This window comes from Struthio camelus, chromosome 4 (assembly GCF_040807025.1).
Source record: "Struthio camelus isolate bStrCam1 chromosome 4, bStrCam1.hap1, whole genome shotgun sequence".
In the NCBI taxonomy this organism is placed as follows: domain Eukaryota; kingdom Metazoa; phylum Chordata; class Aves; order Struthioniformes; family Struthionidae; genus Struthio; species Struthio camelus.
The window spans coordinates 51,373,092-51,392,534 of record NC_090945.1 but is presented as its reverse complement, the minus strand read 5'-3'; the positions used below and the strand labels follow the sequence as shown (position 1 = coordinate 51,392,534).

Genomic DNA, 19,443 nt, shown 5'->3' with positions numbered 1-19,443 from the left:
AGATTGATGAGAAACAACAGCACTAAACTCGCGCTGTAAGTGTTTGCAGAGTTGAGGACTTATGAAAAACTCCGTTTTTCCAGCACAGCATAAAGAATTCGATCCAAGTCCCTTTGAAGTTAATTAAGAGTACTCCCACTCACTTTCCAAGAGCAGAGCCTGACTCCCATTAGAGTAAATATTTCTTACTGAATATTTAATGTTTCCTCATTTGTTAACCCCAATGCAAAAATCACTCAAAGGAAAAATGAACATATCTGCCTCGAGTTCCTGTAAATACAACATACACAAAACAAAATTCTTGTTTCACTGAAGGCTTTCTCCATTTATCCATAACACTCACTCTCTAAAAAAAAAAACTGTGTTAGGTGAAAAGATTGATCTTTCCTATTCTCGAGGAAGGAAAGATGTGACAAAGTTGGGGAAATTCTAGCTTCACGATCACCTACTAGTGGCTCCCAGAAGAGAAAAGACAATAGTACCATAAGGCTCTGTGAAAAACAGGGGAGTAACAACTGAACGATAATAAAGAGGCATAAATATCATCGAACGGGTAACAAAAAGAATCTTCCAAAGATAAATGTAAAGAAGAAACTTTGCAATAAAAATCTCAGTGCGTGGCCTACATTTCTACATGCTGCCCGTATAGACACTGGTATTTTCTCACTTCGGTGTTGCTGAAGCACCAACGAGGAAATCTGCTAGACATATACAAAGTTGTGTTCAGAAGAAATATAACACGGGGCTTGGAGGCCCTGAAGCCATTTTGTGTCAAATAAAAAGCAACAAAACTGTAAATCGGAGGCATGAGAAACCCAAGTTTGATGCCTGGGACTACAGCTTCTAAACAGAAAGGGTAGATTACCCTGCTCCTTTTTCTGACACTCCTTTCCTTTCACGTGGCCGGGTTAAATTGTAAGACCCGTGCTGGGAAGGAAGGAAGGAAAACTGGAATTGAATTCAAGAGGTGGAAAGAAATAATCCTGGCAAAAGGGGTTTGCAAATGTCAATAGGTATCGCTTTTCAGCAGCAGCTTTTAAATACCTGATTTCAATTACTTTCTGAAACATACCATAGAAACTAAAATAAACCCCAGCACTACCTATTAGGCTGCCCAAAGCAAGAGCATGTGTGCAGCATCTACATACATGAATCCAATAGATGGGAACTAAAGGAGATCATCTCAAAGAGAAAGAAGCGGCAACACATCACAAAAACAACGTGCATACGGCATGATAATTAAAGCAACTGTGTTTGTCTCCAGACAGTTCTCCTTTCGTCCCTGTTCACTGGTTTTATGCGTTACGCTTTTCACACAGGAAGTGGGGTGAGAGGAAAAAGAAAAAGCAGAAAATTTGTTTTTTTCTCCTATTCCGGGCTTTCCAAATTAAATCAGTTTTCACTGTTTTTATATTTTACAAAACTGAAAGCTTGCTTTGTCCCGCTGCAGCAGTGGGGAGAGTTCAACAATTAAGTTTACAGAAAGATTTTTGTGCACCATAAACAATAAGTTCTCCTAAAAGTAAACTAATATGCACCAGAAGTTCAAGCGAGCACACAAACGTCACTGGAGCTATGGCACTATCGCCCAAAGATTTAACTTCTGAAATCTGAAGACAATAGGAATTCATTAAGAACACACTTTCTGATATTTTTTTCCCTCTTGGTATAAGATAGTTAAATGGCGAAATGCAAAGATACATCTTTACTAATCAGGACTGCTCATACAGTTAATATACGTTTGTTCCCTCACATTCGTATAACAAAAACCAGATGAACAGCCCTTAGCCGTATTACTCACTTAAAGAAAAGACACTACATACAGGTCAGGTACTTGCTGCCTATCCTTTGTTGACTTTCTGCATTACACCTTCTCATTTCCCTCTTCTCCTCCTCATACATACTACTCTCTACTCCCTTGAAGATGATTATGACGTTGGGTCTTCAAGGCAAAGAATATTCAAAAAAAAAAAAAAAAAGTCTGTAAGACTAAAGGAATGTAACATTTACCCACGGTCATTAATAGATCCTGAACCTACCTTTGCAAGCTGGATTAATTCATTGGTGACACCAACCTCTGGCCAAACAATCCCTTCTACAGACAATAACGTTTGCCCAGTTTCCCTCACATGCGGGCCTGGAGAAGTACGCTGATCACAAACACAAGCTCGCTCTTTCCCTGCCTCAGAGACGGAAGAAACAAACCTCTGCTGCAGTTTGTTAGCTGGTCTGATTGGCCGGATGGAAGGACGGCCAACCATACCTGTGAGCGATTTCCAACAGGTTCTCTGTCATGTCACCACTCTGCGCTTTTTGCAAATTCAGCCACGTCGACTGCAGCCCTAGAAACACCGAAGCAACAGCGTTTTTTACTTGCTGCTACCGAGCAGAGCAGGCGCGCAACGAGCTGGATGTTCAGAACAGCCAGGCTAGGTACATCAAGATGGCACAAGTTACGCTCATTTTCTTCGTGGGGCGCTCTCCGGTATCAGCCCGCCTGACACCATCATCGTGAAACGCTGCTTACGCAGCGCTTGGCTTACCAACGGCGCCCCACCGGAGCCTGCAACCCGCGGGCCGCTGCAGACCAGCGAGGGCCGCTTACCGGAGCCGCGCGCCGCCGTGCCCAACGCCGCCACGACCCCGCTGCCCGGGGCTCCCTGCGGACCCTCGCGTCAAGCTGTAGCTTTCCAGGCCCGGTTCAGGCTGTTTTGCAGTGCTGATGGATTCGGGGTGGGGGGGGGGTGTCGATGGGAGGAAAGTTAAGTTTTACCAGCATTTCTATTCAGTCTCCAAAAACTTTGTGCTACCGCGACTGTTCAGAACAGGTGGGAAAAAGAAAACAAAAAACGAAAAAAAAACCCAACCAATACTCGTCAGCCCCGAGGGCAGCAAAACGGAGGAGCGCGCTGTCGCAAACGCGCCGGGCACCGAGCCGTTAACGTCCGGCGCGGAGGCCGGCGGCGGCCCGCGCATCCCCCGCGCGGCCCGGCCGTCACGGCCACGGCCACGCCACCGCCTCTGGGCAGGGCCGCGCCGGCCGCGGCGCCCTCTCCCGCCGCCACATATCAGCCAGCGGCGCGGTAACGGCGCCGGGCCCCTGCGAGCAGAGCCTCCCTAACTCAGCCGGGTCCGGCCTTCACCCGCCAGCGCAACTTTTCCCAGCGGAGGCCCCGGGGCCGCCCCGCCGCGTCCCGTCCCGTCCCGCGCCGCTCCGCTCCACTTACCCCCGCGGCCCGCAGCACCGGAGCGGCGGCGGCGAAGCGCGGCGGCGGGCGCAGGCGGCGGCGGCCGCGGCAGGTCAGGCCGAGCAGGGCGCCCAGCGCGGCGGCGGCGGCGGCGCAGCCCGCGTAGAGGCCGAGGCGGAGCAGCAGCAGGGCCAGGCACGGCGGCCCGCCGGCCCCCGCCTCGGCCCGCTCCTGCCCCAGGTGGAAGAGGGACACGGCCAGCAGCCCCAGCCCGGCCGCCAGCACCAGGCGGGACGAGCCGGGCTCCTCGTCCTCCTCGTCTTCCGCCGCCTCCTCAGCGGCGGCCGCCGGGGTGCTGCGGCGGGCAGCCTCGCCGCCAGGGCCGTGCGAGCCCGGCGGGCCGGGGGCGGCGGCGGCCGCCTCGGCCGTGCTGCTAGCGCTGTCGGCACCGGGCAACATGCTGCTGCTGCTGCTGGCGGCGCCGCTGGCAGCAAGCGCATCTCCCGCCGCCACCGCAGCAGCGACAGCCCCCCGCGAAGGTCGCCGCTCGCGGGGCCCCCCGCCGCCTGCGCCCGCCGCCACTGGCGCCGCTGCGGCCGCCCAGGGAGCCGGAGCTCATGCCCGGCGGCAGCGCTGCCCGCCGGTGGGCGGCGGGGCCGGGCACGGCGGCGGCGGGCGGGCGGGCGGGCGGGGGAGGCCCCGCGGCCGGCGGGGCGGGGCGGGGGCGGGGGCGGCGCCTGCCGGGCGGCCATGTGCGCGCCGCCGGCACCCGCTGCCGCCGGTGTCCGCGCAGCGCCGAGGCAGCGCGGTAGCGCTCAGCCGCCGCCGCCGCCGCCGCCGCTGCTGCGCCCCTCGGTCAGCCGACGCGTTGACAAACGTGGAGACGGAGTGGGTTTTCGGGTGGTCGCTCTTCTGACGGTGTTAGTCGGGGAAGTAGCCCTGAATCTTCCCTTTAAAACAGGGGTTTGAGGTGCGGAGGCTGGAGTCTTTCATCCCACAAAGAGCATGATGCCAGACTTCGTTCACTCCGGTCTGTAATTTGTTCTTTGTATAGCTCTTAGGAGTTAGCAGTTACCTTCTGCTTTTGTAACTGAGGCCTTCACTTTTATTTGTTTCCTCTGCCAGCGGCGACTAAATGTGAAAATGTAGTTTTAGTCTACGTGAAACATAGCTCATAAGAGAGAAAATGGGGGGAAAAGAAAATGCATTGTTGTCATCCAGGTCACAACTACATTAGTTTACATTAGTGTACCTCTGCTGCAGTTTGATTTTTTTCCCTTTCAATAGTTACTTTTGCAAGATTAATGATACTAGTCCTATGAAAAAAAGGTATGAATACCAAGGTGCTGATCTCGTGAGCGTGTGCTTCCACATAACTGCATGAGCACTGCAAGTAGCACCCTTCTGAAAACGGCTTCTAAACTTCACAGTAGCTTAGATGTAATTTTATTATCCGGTTTATTCTATTGAGTGGACAGTAAATTGCACAAAGAGCTGTTAAGTGCTAGCCCACGCAGAATGAGTGTCCAAAATTGTTTAATCACATTAGAGACATTACTTAAATAAAGGTGAAAATCATTATATACAGAAAGTGAAAATACAATCACGATGACACTCACGGTCCCGTGAGAGCTAGCACGTGACCTCACTCTGAGAGCTCATCGAAGGGCTTGGGGAACAAGGTTCTTTCCGTATGTCTGACCAGTAAGACCAATGGAGAGTTTTTTGCAGAGTCCAAAAGCTTTGTGGGTAAGGCCCAGCATGCCAGAAGGTTTCCTATAATGCCATTTTATTTTCGTAAGGCAGAAAACAAAAAAGCCAAGAACAAAGATCCAACTTCCAGCACGCACTTCACTCCTCCAAAGAGTTCAGAAAATACAACGCTTAGGACTGAGTTCAACGTCTGTTCTAGGGTGAAAAGAGCGCAGAGCCTGAAGAAAGATCCACAAGAGAGTGCAAAGGGGCCTTCCTCTGCACATGCATTCAGGAAACTACCTAGGCGTCTGTCAAAACTACTTATGGGAACTGAATTTTTAAATTAACCTGCAGCAGAGCATGTAATGTTGTAAACCTGTGTAAACCGAGATTTTTTTTTCTTGTTACAGTATTAATTCTCAGAAGCGGAGAGAGGAAGATGAAAAAATAAACCTCCCTACAATAAAGATTTAGTCCTGCAGTGCTTAGGAACAAAAACAGTTCATGCCTGAGTAATCCCATCAATTTGAGCTAGGACTTGCACATCATATCCTGAACTAGGTATGTTTATATCAACTAAAGCATATGTATATCCATGGAGCTAGTGGGAGCTTTGATTGTTTTTCTTTTAGTTTTTAATAAGATTCTATGGCTTTCCAACTTGATGTACAGTTCCTAGTATTTTAGATGACATCCTAGCTGCAATGAAGTCGATGGCAATTTTCAAGTTGACCTTGGTGTTATTAGAACTTCCCCTTTTGTATCTTAAAAATTACTTTTCGGTACATGACAAAAAGGACTTAGGAGGTCAGTTTTTTGAGAGGTCAGTTTTTTGGACTGGGGCATTACTTTATTATCTTCCTATAACTATTTACGCAATCACAGTAGGAGGTTATGAAATAAGCTATTCAAACTCTAGGCCAGTCAGACATTACAGCAAATGTATTTCCTTAAAAAATAACACTATTTTATCTCATTTTAAAACAGAAATGATGTCCGATTTTGGGGAAGAGTCAGCATCTTCATGTTCTTCCTTTAAGCTCGGCGTGTAATTAACCTGTTTATAGCATACCCTAGACCAAGCCCTCCATTCTGAACACAACTCTGTATCTGTAGCTGGTGATGATCTTGCGGCTTCCACTTTCACAGCGCTGCCAACTTTAAACTTTTATACATTTGTAGCTTTAAAATGATTAGGCTTACAAATTAATACTAATAAAGGCTTTTTTTTTTCACATTTACTTTCTGTTTTGTGAGCTTTTCTGGCTCAGATCACGTTGCCATAAAGGCTAGGAATTCACTACTCTTAATTAAAACAGAAATTTTCCTTATAGGCAGAAAAGGTGTGTAAAGCACATATTTGACTTATATTTTTAGCTGTTTACAACTTTGAGTGAACTACCTGCTTCTTAATAATCACTGCGTTGCTGCATTGTAGTTGCAGTCATGCTAGGAGCATACGGAAATACTTGGACGCCTCTCAGGCGGGCACAAAAAATGAAAGCGCTCACGAACTTTAGAACCTTGTGGTTTGAAAGGGTGATAACTAACACTGTTAGGAACAGTCATAGGACAGGGAGGAAACAAATTCACTGGATGGTGGACACTGTTGGTTTCATAAACCCTAGTAAATAGAGCAAGGGAAAAGGACAACGTCTTTGTTATACTTCTCAGTACCTTAAATCTTATTTAATCGGCACCTTCCAAGAAACTTGAAGACTGATTGTGATTATTTCTCACAGGCTTGTAGAACTAAGGGGTTTCTCAAAATTGTCAGCTATCTTTTGTCTATTAGCGCTTCCCCTGTCTATATGGTTTCTACTGAGTTGTGTCTGCCTTTTACTTCTTCAGTCAAGTCCAAAGCATCTGCCCTTGCAGGGAAAGTGCTTCCCTTGAGTTCAGCTGCAGTTATGATTGTTCAGCAGCGAGTCCAGTGAGGTTCCAGAAAAATGGGAACGAAACACGTGACCCAGTATGACTGGTTGGTCTGAACAGTTTGAAGAACCTCCATTAAACAGTGTAGCACAAGTAGGACCAGGACCCAGTTATCATAGCGGCATCCAGTTGCCTTAATCAAGAGATTTTATTTCTTTTCTTGTGTTATTCTGCCACATTTGCTGCACATATGTAAATATGTGCGTGCACATAACACACATACCTAAGTATGTGCCCGTGTTTGTGTGCCCAATGAAACAGGGCCATATAGATAACTCGCCTTGGCTGCACATGCCCGATTCAACGCAAAATCCAGCATGCTCAGGAAACCGCTGTCCCGACCCGCACCAGCTTTCCCCCCGCCATTTCCTCGGCGCACGTCGCCCCGCCGCCGCCGCCATGTCACCGCCTCCACTGCCCGCCGCGGGCCGCCCCGGCCCCGGCCCCGGCCCCGGCCGCCAGCCGCCGCAGCCCTCCCGCCCGGCACTGCGGCCGCCGCCGCCTTCCCGCCCCGTTCAGGCGCCGCCTCTCCCCGCCCGGCGACGCGAGGGGCCGGCCCGGGCGGCGTAAGAGCCTGGCAGCGAGACGGCGGCCGCGGCCTTGGCGGCGCTGCGCGGTTTCCTCCTCGCTCTCCGCCCGGTTGCGTGTGTGTGTTGAGTGAGTGTGAGTATCCGCCCCGCCGTTACCACAACAAAGCCGGCGGCGGCGGCTCTCTCCGGGGCGCCGGTGGGGCCTGGCGGCGGCGGGGCCTCCGCTGCTCCGCGCCGGCGCCTCCTGCTCCTCCGCCCGCGGGTGCCCGGAGGGACGGTGCGTGGCGGCGGCGGCGGGGGCGGCCCGGCGTCTCCCTCCCCGCCTGGGCTGGGTTATGCCCTCAAAGACCAGATCAAACAAGAGGGGAGGGGGGCGTTTTCTATTCATTCCTTTATTTATGTATTTCTGAGCAGGGATTTTGCTGTCTCGCTGCGTGGGTGCCTGCCGGAGCGGGGCGTCCGCCGGTGTCTCCCGAGCACGGGCCGCGCTCGGAGGGTGCTGAGCACCGCGGCTGAGGCGTGCGGCTGCGAAGCGCGGTTTAGCCGTGTTTCTGCGCCGCCTCAGGGAGACTGCGGAAACAAACCAGCTTTTTTGTTTTGTTTTGTTTTCCCCTCAGAGGCAGCGCACGAGGGCAGAGGTCGTTTTGGTAGTGAGTTAGTGTGTCGCGGGCTCCATCCGTAGAGTTACCGGACTGGGAGGGGGGTGGAGGTGACGGAGATGGATGTTATAAAGTGACGCTTTGAATAGCGTTATAGAGTAAAATGCTTTATAAGGCGCTTCCCGTGAAATGCACGATCGTTAGGGTCGAGTAATGGGAACTAAGTCAGTTAAAATGGTTGTTGTGAACCACTTGAGCTCGAGCGCGGTATTTCATCGCAATAGCCCTGTCATCGTTTCTGAAGTTTCCCCGGAGCGACGTCCCGCTGCCCGGCGCAGCGCTGCGCTCTCCGCGGCCGGGTCCCGAGCGGCGCCTGCAGCTTGGACGGAGGAGCAGCCCCAAGGCCGTGAGGCTCCTGCGGACTCGTGTGGCACCTGCGGACAAGCCACAAAAGAGGTAAGGGGAGCCCCTGGGCCGCTGCAGCGGCCCTTCTCGGTGCAGCGCCGACAGTAACGCGGAGTACTGAGTTCAACACCAACGCGTCCTGGAGATACGATACAATAAGCAGCAGTGCCTGTCGTGCTTGTAAAGCCCTGTTTGGTCTGGAGTTCTCGCAGCATGTTAAACCACGCGAAACTATATCTGAAAACATTAGTTTCCCTGTATCACAATGTACTTCATGGTCATGTGACTTTTGTGGCTCGCTGGAGTTTTTCCCCTCATGGTTCTGTTAAACACGACTTTTCAGAAGACGCTTTTATTATAGTGTGCGAAGGACTGCTGCAGAATTGTTGTTCATGTGTCTCAGGATGTCTAGATCAAAACTGGGGTAAACATTGAGATTAGACTTAATTATATCATATCTTCGTGTTTTCAGGATATGTTTACATTTGTTCATTCTTACTATAAAACATATTAGGAGTATCTAATTGTTTGCATTTGGATATTTAGTTTTAGAAACGGAAACACTTCTATGTCCTTTGGTTAAATTTGCTACATGATATTCATGCAAACATAGCAAGAAAAGTATGTGGGATATAGAGAATATAACAAATGGATGGTAGTAACAAACTTCTGTATCTCTGCTTTTGTCTGTTAGGATGTGCTCAATATAGAGTATCAAGCGCGTTATGCAAATTCTTGTTTCCATGAAAAAATAGTTAATCTCTCCCTTGTATAGGAGCTTCCTGATAGAAACTAGTAGTTGTTCAGGGTTGTCAATGGAGGGAGAGTAAGGTTCCATAAAAAGTGAAATTCTTCCAAGAAACTCTTTGAAAACAAAAATGAAGTTGTTGTTACTAGAAAATTATTCACTAGCCGCTAGCTTAGAAGAGCAAGTTTGTTAAATCAGTCTTTAAAATTTTGGACCCAGCTTTTGGAATGCTTTCAAGCTCTCCTACCACTCTTTTCTAGTTTTCCTGTTGTGTGCACGTTTTTCCTTTGTATTTTCTGTGTCTAGATAATCTTTGCAATGGTGTGGAATGGAGACCAGAAAAAAAGAGAGAACAAATTATTTGCGGATCAGGATTTTGAACTTGTATAATCTCCTTGATTTTGTTTTTTTTTTGGTGCTTGCCCATGGTTAAAAGGGCATTCAGAGGGTCCCATGTTTCAGCTTAAGTCTTATAGGCTTGGAGGACTGTCAAGACTGCAGAGCCTTTTGAGGTTTCAGAAGTGCACTTGGCCAATCCCTTCTGAGGCTTGAACCAGCAAAACGTGCAGGTGCTTCTCCAAGGAGTCTTTCAAAATTTGCAGGATAGGTAGTATATGGTTTTCTGTGGCGTAGGTGGGAAGGATCATTTACAAGTTTTTTTTTTTTTTTTTTTTTCAAGCCTACCTAGCCAGGAGTGTGATTAAAATAACAAGTCACAAATCGGTGGTGGGCATTTGTTATCTTGAAGCGTTTCATTTTAATAACGTAATAGAAAGTAGAGTTCCAGGAAACCCAGGGTTACAAGGAATTTAAAAGAAAGCTTAATGTTTTTAGCACTTTATCTGCTTTTTGTACAAATATTCCTCACTGGAGGACATGAGCAAGTCATGAAAATATAGCACAAGAAAGCATCTCAAGAGCCTTTACCTAGTTTTCCCCCTTACACACATTCAGAGGCGAAATACATGGACTTGAACTGTTCCCGATTGACGTTTGTTTAAGCTCTTCTTCGTGTACCAGTTTGATAACTGAATTTCTGTACTTTCCCCTGTTCACCTGCACCACTCAGTGCTTCTTCCTTTTGTATGAAAACATCTTCACTGAAAAATGAATTGCTTCTTGTGAGATTTTCAGTGACTGTAGAGAATGTGATTCCTGTATCTGTACAACTATATGGGTATTTCCCAAACTGTGATACAGGTGTTGCTGTGCAGACACAGAACTCGGATCTTTTTGATCTGTGTGGGAATGCAACTATGCAAAGTGTTGATGGAAATGCTGACAACATTGCTTATGTGTACTGTCAGGTCGCTAAGCACACTAAATCTGTCACGTTAGAAGCATAGGCAAACTTATAGTTCAGTGAGTTTTTCTGGTGTTGGAGACCGTTCACGTGTTGTGTCACTTGGTGAGGATGGCCTGGTATTCTGGAGCATGTTTTGATATATCTGTTGCTGAACTCCATCAGTAGTTTCTAAAATGGTATAGTTGCTTCTTCTGTGGTCTTGCCATCTATTTCTGGGGCTAACACAGAAATAAATCTGGGAAATGTCGAGTTAAATGGCACCTGCGCTCGTAATGGGTGATCCCCTCTTGAATGAAAGTTTTCAGTGCTCTTGAACTGTGTTATGGCTTTATTTCTGAGCTCTGGCTTCCCAGCAGTAATGGATAGTTGTCTGTAGATCCCAGACATTTCTGGGACCTATCTCTACTGTTTGCAGCAAATGAGGCAGGAGCACAGACTGGACATGACTGGTCTGGTACCAGGGGAGGATAATGGGGAAATCATTGAACAAATATTGGTGAAAGCGTTGCTGTTTCTCACTTACTTCTAGCCTGTGGTGAAAGAGGGGCTGATGTAGTGTGTGAAACGTGGAATGATCAATGGCGGTTTGAAAGCTTAAAGATGTGTAAAACAATCTTCACTGAAACCTGGGCCACCCCTCACCTTGTACTTTTTGAGGCAGTTAATCAACGTGGAAGCGCTGCTGCTGCGGAGCAGGGGGGTGGCGTGTCAGTTGTCGTTTAGAAGCCAGCGATGCTCGACTCCCAGGGGTTTGCAGCAATTGCTCCGTTCAGTCTCAGCAGATCCCTAGCTGGAACTGATGTTAGAGTGATATGTTTGGCTCTTAAGGAGAGCGCGTTCAGTTGTGGATAGTCTGGCTGAATGTGTGTTGCCCAGATGTTTGAAATCTTAGAGCTGAGCAGAAACATTCTTAATAGATTTGCACTGGAACACATCCGTTTCCTTTTGCCTTGCTCTTCACCCTCAGTACCTGGCAATAGAGCCTGCCCTTTTCTGCGCTCTTTGTACTTGAATACAAATGACTTTGCTGCCAGGAACCGTTCAACTGCTGTTCAAAGTGTATTATAGAAGGACTGTGGCCACAGGTCATTTTTGGGAGGGGTCAATGCCGATATCTAGTTTCCCCCCAGAATTCTGCTGCTTTTCAGTCCCTGAGACAGAAATGGTGGGGCTCTTCCAGGTAACAGGGAGCAGCAGGGTGTGGCAACAGAGCTGTGAAAAATTGAGCTGGCTGGCTGGGTGGCATCACTTCTGCTTGTGAAGATGGAGGACCTTATCATGAAGGAAACCCTTCTAGATCCAGTTCTCATCCTTCCAGAAGCTACAGTTGCTTCTGTGAAGCAATGCATGATTCTTTGTTTTTACTTTTGAATTTTTTGTAAGCTGTTTCTGTTCAGTCCAGCTTTGTAGGATTTGCTAGAGGTTTCCTTGGGATTCTCGACAGTAAGCCAGTAGCCATGGCTTGTTTAGACAGGTCTGACAGGCAGCATCACTCCCATCATTTAACCTCAGAGGCCTTTCCCCAAATAAGAATGAAATTTTCATTAAAGAGCAAAAGAAAAACAACTACTTCCACCCATATTCCCTGGGAGGTGCTACAGTCCCTGTCTTCTTGCTTACTTCCTCAGCATGCACGTCACTGTGGCTAGCCTAGTACCTTTTCCTTTATAACACTGAGTATTCCCTGGCCTCCAGGAGAGCATGAGAGAGAGCTTGCCACCAGGAGCTATGGCCTACTTGGTCATCTGCATTGCTTTTCTTTGAGGGAGATTAGCAAGGTGACCTTTGTTAAAGAGCAGAAATGTTTAATTGGCTGTATGTGTCAGTGAAGTCCTGGAGCTACAGATTTGCACCCCTCAACATAGCGTATTCCAGCTGTTTAGAGTCGGGGAAGGGCTTAACCTTGGTCCCAGAAGAACTTGAGTGGTATGTGGGGGGAGGGAGGGGTTCCTTGTACATTAACTTTAGGGCCTTTGCCCTGATCTAGGGCTTTCCTGTAGTCATATGCTTTTCATCTGCTCTAGAAGGTGATGACAATTGGTATTGTTCCAGGATTTCCTAGAGCCCATTTGCTGAACTGAATTCTTGCTTTAAGTGGGTAAGAGACTCAGGACTTTCTGTTGGGACCATTTTAAAGGGAATCAAAGTACTTTGGAGAATCTCCAGCAGGCGACTTCTGGTCAGAGATAGTCAGAGCGGCTGTTCTGAGGGCTGATCCAGCGTAGACTTGAGAGCTGCTGGAGTACATCTCACGGCACGCAGAGACAAATCTTGTCCTTAAGGTGTCCAGCAGAGAAACTGAGAGCATCAGGAAAAAAAGCAGCAACAGCTGGACGTATTGGCCCCATAGATCTGAAGTAGCTGGCCTTTCCTCCTCCTCCTTCCCAGCTAGGACTGGAAAAAAAAATGGTGAAAGGCATTGGAGAGCCACTTGAGAATCAATTGAACAAGTGATTCCAGATGCAGTAGAAACAACAGTAGTTCTGTTTTGAGCTTGAATTAGGTCGTGTCAGATTTGGCGTGTGAGGGACAAATGGTAGTTCCATTGCCTTTTCAGAGCGCTCATTTCCAGTCACTGTTCAGGCTCAAGTGTGTTACTGTCTTATCAGTCAACGTCTACAACCAGTTTATCATGAATCAGCAGAAAATGCTTACATACAGGTTCTCATCTGAGCAAAGATATTCACGCTCATGTAGTTAAATCTAGGCAGTTATCAGCAATTACCTGTAACTGGACAGAGCCAGATTTTTCTTGGAGGTGCACAGTAAAAGGATAAGATGCAACAGTTGCCGATGGCAACATGGGAAATTCTGGTTAAAGGAAAAAACCTTCACAGTGAGAGCTGTTAAGCACTGGAACAGGTGACTGCAGAGGATGTGAAATCTTTGTCCTCTGAATTTTTCAGAACTTGGCTGGGCAAAAAAGTTCTGAGCAAAACTTGATTTAACTTTGAAGTTGGTCCCGCTTTGAGTAGGGGGCTGGACTAGATAACCTCCGGTGGATCCCTTCCAACCTAGTTTTTTGTTCTAATTCCAGTTCTTGTATCTGCTCTGCTGTGTTTTGTAATAGATAACGTCGTAATTCTCTTCTGCCTCAGCCTGGCCTCCTATCTCAGGGTATAGGAACAGGTCCAATGGAGGATATATAAGTGTCTGGAGGAGCAGAGCTTGGATAGGTTTGTAGTGTTGGACCTTAATCTGAGCTAGGGCTGAGGCCTTACATTTTGCAGGTTGGTCATGAACCTCTTGGACTGGATTGAGGAAAGTAGGTAGAAAGGTGAGGGGAAACTCGTACCCAAGTTTGGAGGGCATGAGGTATGCGAAACAGCAGTAGCAGGTCCTGCGCTCTGAGCTTGGAAAATTAGAAGATTACTAAAACCTCAAGGAAGGCAGGTTGTTTCGTTCAGTGGTGGTTTCCCCTGGAGGGAAATAGTTTCCTGGGAGAAATTCTTCCTCCTTTCCATGCTCTGTTGTTTTTAATAGCAAAACTGAAATCTGTAATTAAAGAGGAGGTGGGTACGGTTGGGTATGCCTGGTTTGGCATGTGATTGGGAGCGGCTGCACTAGCTGATCTTCACCACTCTTGTTGATTATATGTGACAGCAAACTACATTTTAAAACTTGTTTTAAGAGGTACCTTTTTCCGTATTTTCCCTCTTTTTAAATTTAACAAACTCTCCGATGTTGCACTTCTCTAATCTTAAAGTTTGTCTTGCTCTCTTCTGAACTCCTTTCAGTTTGTCCCCCCTTTTTTGTCAGCCAAAAATGAGGGAGGAATGAGTTTGAACTAGTGCTCTTTTACATAGTAACTTGTTTATTGATTGTCATATACGAAAGTGGTGGTCAAATTATGTGTTTTGCCTTTTCACCCCCTCAAAGTGCACCATACAAGAGGTGATTTGGCAGTCAGCATTACTAAGGGAGCAGGACCCCTGACGGGGGGGGGAGGGGGGGCAGTGAGTAAAGTGGGTCAGAGGATTTTGGAATTTCCTAAAGAACATCTACCATTGAAAGTATAAATTAAACACTTTTAATGTAAGCACCTTTAATTAAATACTTTTGCCTTCTAACCATTTAGCCCTCAAACACTTATTTCTGCTCCCTGAGATTAGGAGGGTGGGACCCAGTTCAGAAGAGGTAGAAATTTCCCGTTGAAAGGAGAGGTGTCATGTATGGGAACAATAATTGTTTGTACAGTCTGGGAAAAAGTTGCTTGATTGGTTAGTTCTTTCCAAAGCAATTACAGATTGTTCTTACAGAGCAAAAGTAATAACCCGAAACCAGAAGGTCCCTTAATGGAGCAGAATATAGCATTATTATTGCTTCTGATACTTTGGTATGTGTTTGTTAACACATCCTAAAATGATGTCTTTGCCCCTTTTTGTTGTAGGGAACATACTGTTGACTCATCTGGAGCGTACTGGAGCTGTGCTGTGTTGTGGCCTCCATGGTGATGCACAATATGCACAAAATAACATCAGAAATTTCTCATTCAGCCCTCAGCATGCTTAAGGGTCTCGTTCTCTGTTTTTATTGAATGCCAAAATCTTAAGAACTGTTGAAAGCACTCAGGGCCTTCAGAGGATGCGTGGCGTACTGATTCCCAGTATGTGGTGTTGCATTCTGTATGCTGGTAATTTACGTCGGGTGTTAGTACACGGAGAGGAGAGGTGGCTTTTTCTTTCCTATTTGAGCCATCCTATTCCTTGATTATGAAAGTAGAGTGATTAAAAGGACAGAGAAGAAAGTTATCGCTGCTTGTACTTTAATGCAGAATGCTTTCTTTTTTCTGTGGCTTACTTCAGTATTCGCTAATATGCATATTTTCAATTCTCTGGGAATAAAAAAAGTGAGAAATTTATTGGATAACTTTAGGTTTTAACCAGAGTTAAAATACCTTGAATCCCCTACAGGTACTTAATGTACTCCTAAAGCTTCAGTTTCTAATGTCCAAAAAATGTTATCGAAAGGCACAACATGTTCAAACATGGAACGCTTGTTGATTCCATTTTAGCAATTGATAACTTAGTAGAACTCTGCACTTCCCCCAGAAATAAGATTGTTCCGCACAGTATATGAAGGTGTGCGTGTTATTAATTTGGGCATCGTTATCTGCAGAATTCCTTCTTCCCTGTAACGTGGCAGATTCCAGCTCTCTTTAAGGCATTCTAGAATGATGCAGGAGGGGAACAGGAACAAAAAATACCATCCCTTCATCTGTTTCCTCCTGTTTATCTTTAATGGAAGCTACAAACTTAATTAATCTTTAGTCTGTGAATGATTAAGAGTATCAGTGAGAGAAATTGACCAAAGCAGCACATCTGTTTTTCATTAAGATGAAGAGTGAAGTATTTAAGGGATTGTGCCAGAAAAGTGGAAGGAGCATTTGGGAATGAAATGACTTGTGTTACCACTGCTGCTCCTTAGGCAGAGTGAGCCCGCTAAACTGTGGTTTTATTGGTGACATTAATTAGTTATTGCCTCAGTCTTAATGGAAAATGGCTTACTGGCTGGTCAGCTCGTTGTAAGTCATGCAGAGTGGGAAGATGCATGCTTCTTGGCTGGTCCTAATGATGGAAAGGAGCGTGCAGGCCCCTTGCTGTCTTTTATCACCTCTTTTGTCACCTCTGCTCTGCAGTCTTGCCACTGTCTGAAGTTAGTTCCCTTTCCCCCCTTAAGAGATTGTGTTCAGCAAAGAGACATCTGAGGGGTCTTGACATGACCACGTATTATATTATGGGTGACAAACTACTGCTAGTTTTGCCTTATTTGCAGAATAGTTTACGTAACGTTCCCCTAAATATAGGTGGGCATGTATGTGTCTTATAGAATTTTGTGTTTTGAGCTGGTCTACCTCTACTGGCAAACCTGTTTTCGCCTAATTCCCTTACACTCTTATGTGCACAACAATGCTAACAGTATATCAAATACTGTGTGCTTGAGACAAGTGAAATATGCTATATATGCCTACTTTTACCAATCAGTCATAATTTATCTATTTGAAGCTACAAACTAGAGGGATGCTAATGTGTTAGGTAATAAATACTTTTCATTATACAGAAGAAGGAAGATTTGCATTTAAATTTTAACCCTATACTTGCTATTTAACTTTCTTGATAAAATGACTTGGATATCCAAGTCGTACTGCTAAATAAATAATTCATGTTCTATGGTCTACAGGTAATGCCAAACAATTCTGTGTCGCTCCCTTCTTTTTTGAGTTACATGAGGTAGAATATGAAATGTAAATAATGCCATGTTGTTTACTTCTGATTTTTTTGTTTCTAATTGTAAGGGTTACATTGTCCTTTTACAAATCTCCTCTAGGAACGCATACAAGAGATGGGCGTTGCAAACTGTACAAGCTACCTGAACCCAGGGATCACAGGAAGTGACATACACACAAAAAAGTTTCCAGGTTCCGTGTAGAATTTCAAATTAGGAGTTCCCAGGTGTTTTATTCTGCTTGTATCCTAGTTTTGTTGCACTTGCAGCAGTTAGGCACTTTGAAGAGTTTCTCTTCTTATGGCACCAAAGTTGGCCTCTGCTTTTATTGTTCAGTAGTGTTTTCAGCTTTATACAATATCTGATGTTATCAGGTCTCCTCACTTTTTTGGCTTTGTGGTTCTTAAAGCCACAGGAGATTCCACACCTTCTTACTGCTCAAACTGCTTTTATATTTCATGTTGTCCTTGTGTGGCAGTGCATAATTTCAAATCCTCTGAAGCTGAGAAGTATTTGGGAAGAGGCAAGAAAACTGAGCGCTCGCTGTAGACCTTAAATTCTGTATTCTACTGAAATAATTTGAGCTGGAAGCTTTCCTGGGAATAGACTTGCAGTTCCAAAGCAAGCTTAGGAATTCCCTTCTTGCCTCTGTTTGCCATGGTAACAAATTACATGTGGTTTAAGGGAGAACTTCCTTCTTTTAAAATATTCTGGTTCTCTTCTCTTGCGTACTTGCTTCCACTAGCTTTCTTCTTGGTGTCCTTGGGCACCTGCAGAATTCTATGTATTCATTGACTGCAGCGCACAGAATTTATGTGTAACCTGTTGTAGATAGTAGGAAAAAAGTGCTCATAACTAGTAGGGAAGAGTGGTCTGTGATACTGGCTATTTTTGTTTGGTGATGGGTTGGGGTTTGATTTTGTTTTTTTGTTAATTCATTTTTTTTTTTTTCGCATTTTAACTCTGTGTATATTCCATTGAATAGAAACTTTCGGATTCTTCCCTGCCCACACACACATGCATGATTCACATAGCATCTAACACAATATCTATTTCTGCAAGAGGTATGATGCAGTATGAACAGATCTGTAGAGCGTAACAGTTGGTTCTGAGGACCTGATACCCACTCTCTATGCATTTGGGGTTTTTGGTTGTGACTCGCTGTAATCTAGTCCCACAGACTGAATGATGCATACTGGTTGGAGTGCACTAGATTCATGCCTGGAGCGCACCTTAAGGTTAACTTCATCTGAAAGGAATCAAGCTTGCTCACGGGTGCTGTGCATTGTGAACCAAATCACAGAGGACTGCCCAGAGAAGCACCCTTCCGCTACTGAAGCGTTAGCACTGACACACCCCACATCTACTATAATTTAACCTGTGGGGCCGTGGGTCTCTACCGTAAATTGAGACAGCTGCTACTTTTAGCATGGAAAGTCTCCAATTTGGGCGGCTGTGTCAGCCAAGACAATGACCAGCACATAGTCCCAAGGTTTTTAAGTATAAAATTTGAACTAGTACCATACAGTAGCTCTAGTACGAAGGGGCAAAAATCAGACTCTTCAGTTACGTGTTTGTTAAGGCTCTTTAGCTGCTAACCATGTTTGACTAATTTCCTTGGGGATAAAAATAGCTCTGATCTTGAAATCATGGTGTATTCTATCAGCTTAAGGTAATGTTTTTTGGATCTAACAGTAACATGTAAGCTGTGTACAATAAGGTGGCACTGAATTTCCTTATAAAGCTCAACTATGGAGTTGTTCCTAGCTGCATAACATACTTAATGCAGAATTATATTGACTAGAATTAAGCAAGTATAGAGCAAAATGATTTAACTAAAGGTGTACTTGCATTTGCTTCTTTTGCTGACCTTTGGAAACCTTTTCTTATGGTTTCAGGCAGCACTTCACATTTCGAGATGGACCGGTTTGAAGATTTGTCAGACAGTGAGGTGGATCATGCTTTCTTCGACAGTGATTTTGAGGAACAGCCAAAGAAAGTTGAGGAAAATGGTGAATCTATAGAGAAGGGAAATACGAAGGCAGTTCTTTCAGACCCTGACTTGGCTTCTAATTCAAAGGATGAGAACTGTTCTGAGAAGGAAAGCGAAGAGAAGCAGAAAGACTTGGTGAAGGATCAGTCCCTAGAAAATCTGACAGACCATCCCGGGGATGCTTCATCTTTGTCACTTTCTCCGGTTTCAGAGAATGCAGGCACATCTGGAGCAACAGCTGCAGCAAATAGGGGAGCACAGGAGAACGTGCCTGCTGGAATCCCCAAAATAGTTAAAGAAGGTGAAGAGGATTATTATACAGATGAAGAAGATAGTAGTGATGATGGCAAAAAACAGAAGGTTAGACCAAAGACAGCTAAGCAATCAAGCAGCATGAAAAAAGCTAACAAAAAATATACTAGTATCAGCTCCTCCTCTTCTTCCTCATCTTCCTCTTCCTCATCTTCCTCATCCTCAAGCTCAGATACAGACTGTTCTGATACAGATTCTGATAGCTGTTTATCAGATTCGTCACATTCTTCCTCAAAGAGGAATGCTTGTAGTGTGGCTCTTCTGTCTCCAAAACAAAAATTCAGATCAGGAATGAAATTAGCAGAAGGAAAACCAAAGCTTGGTGACTACTTGGAGGAGTCTGAAGACACGGTGACTGATGTAACACCTTTGTCAACCCCAGACATCAGTCCTATCCAGTCTTTCGAACTTGCAGCATCAAATGATAAGAAATTAAAAATAAAAAGACAGGAGAACGTGAGCCAAGAACCATATGGTAATTTTGAAGAATTTAAGTACAACACAAAA

General features: G+C 45.8%; 2 protein-coding genes and 1 long non-coding RNA gene across 7 annotated transcripts in view; 2 read left to right on the top strand and 1 right to left on the bottom strand.

Moving 5' to 3' along the window:
• SNX25 (sorting nexin 25) overlaps positions 1-7,615 on the bottom strand; it is a 100,291-nt gene extending 92,676 nt beyond the window's left edge. The window contains exons 1-2 of one of the 3 annotated variants that reach the window (XM_068942667.1): positions 3,779-3,795; positions 3,228-3,274 (exon numbers count right to left, since the gene is read on the bottom strand). The gene's annotated coding sequence lies outside the window, so the exon portion shown is untranslated. Of the gene's footprint in view, positions 1-3,227; positions 3,275-3,778; positions 3,796-7,504 lie in introns of those variants that run through there. The other 2 variants (XM_068942665.1, XM_068942666.1) reach the window with 2 other exon arrangements.
• LOC104145237 (uncharacterized) lies at positions 3,909-6,123 on the top strand. Its single transcript, XR_694287.2, has 3 exons — positions 3,909-4,218; positions 5,294-5,444; positions 5,871-6,123. It is a non-coding gene; the product is annotated as an uncharacterized lncRNA (long non-coding RNA).
• CFAP97 (cilia and flagella associated protein 97) overlaps positions 7,272-19,443 on the top strand; it is a 35,396-nt gene continuing 23,224 nt past the window's right edge. The window contains exons 1-3 of one of the 3 annotated variants that reach the window (XM_068942669.1): positions 7,272-7,481; positions 8,232-8,403; positions 18,530-19,411. In XM_068942669.1, the coding sequence (XP_068798770.1) occupies positions 18,550-19,411 (862 nt within the window). In that variant the 5' untranslated portion in view covers positions 7,272-7,481; positions 8,232-8,403; positions 18,530-18,549. Of the gene's footprint in view, positions 7,626-8,231; positions 8,404-18,529; positions 19,412-19,443 lie in introns of all 3 variants that reach the window. The other 2 variants (XM_068942670.1, XM_068942671.1) reach the window with 2 other exon arrangements.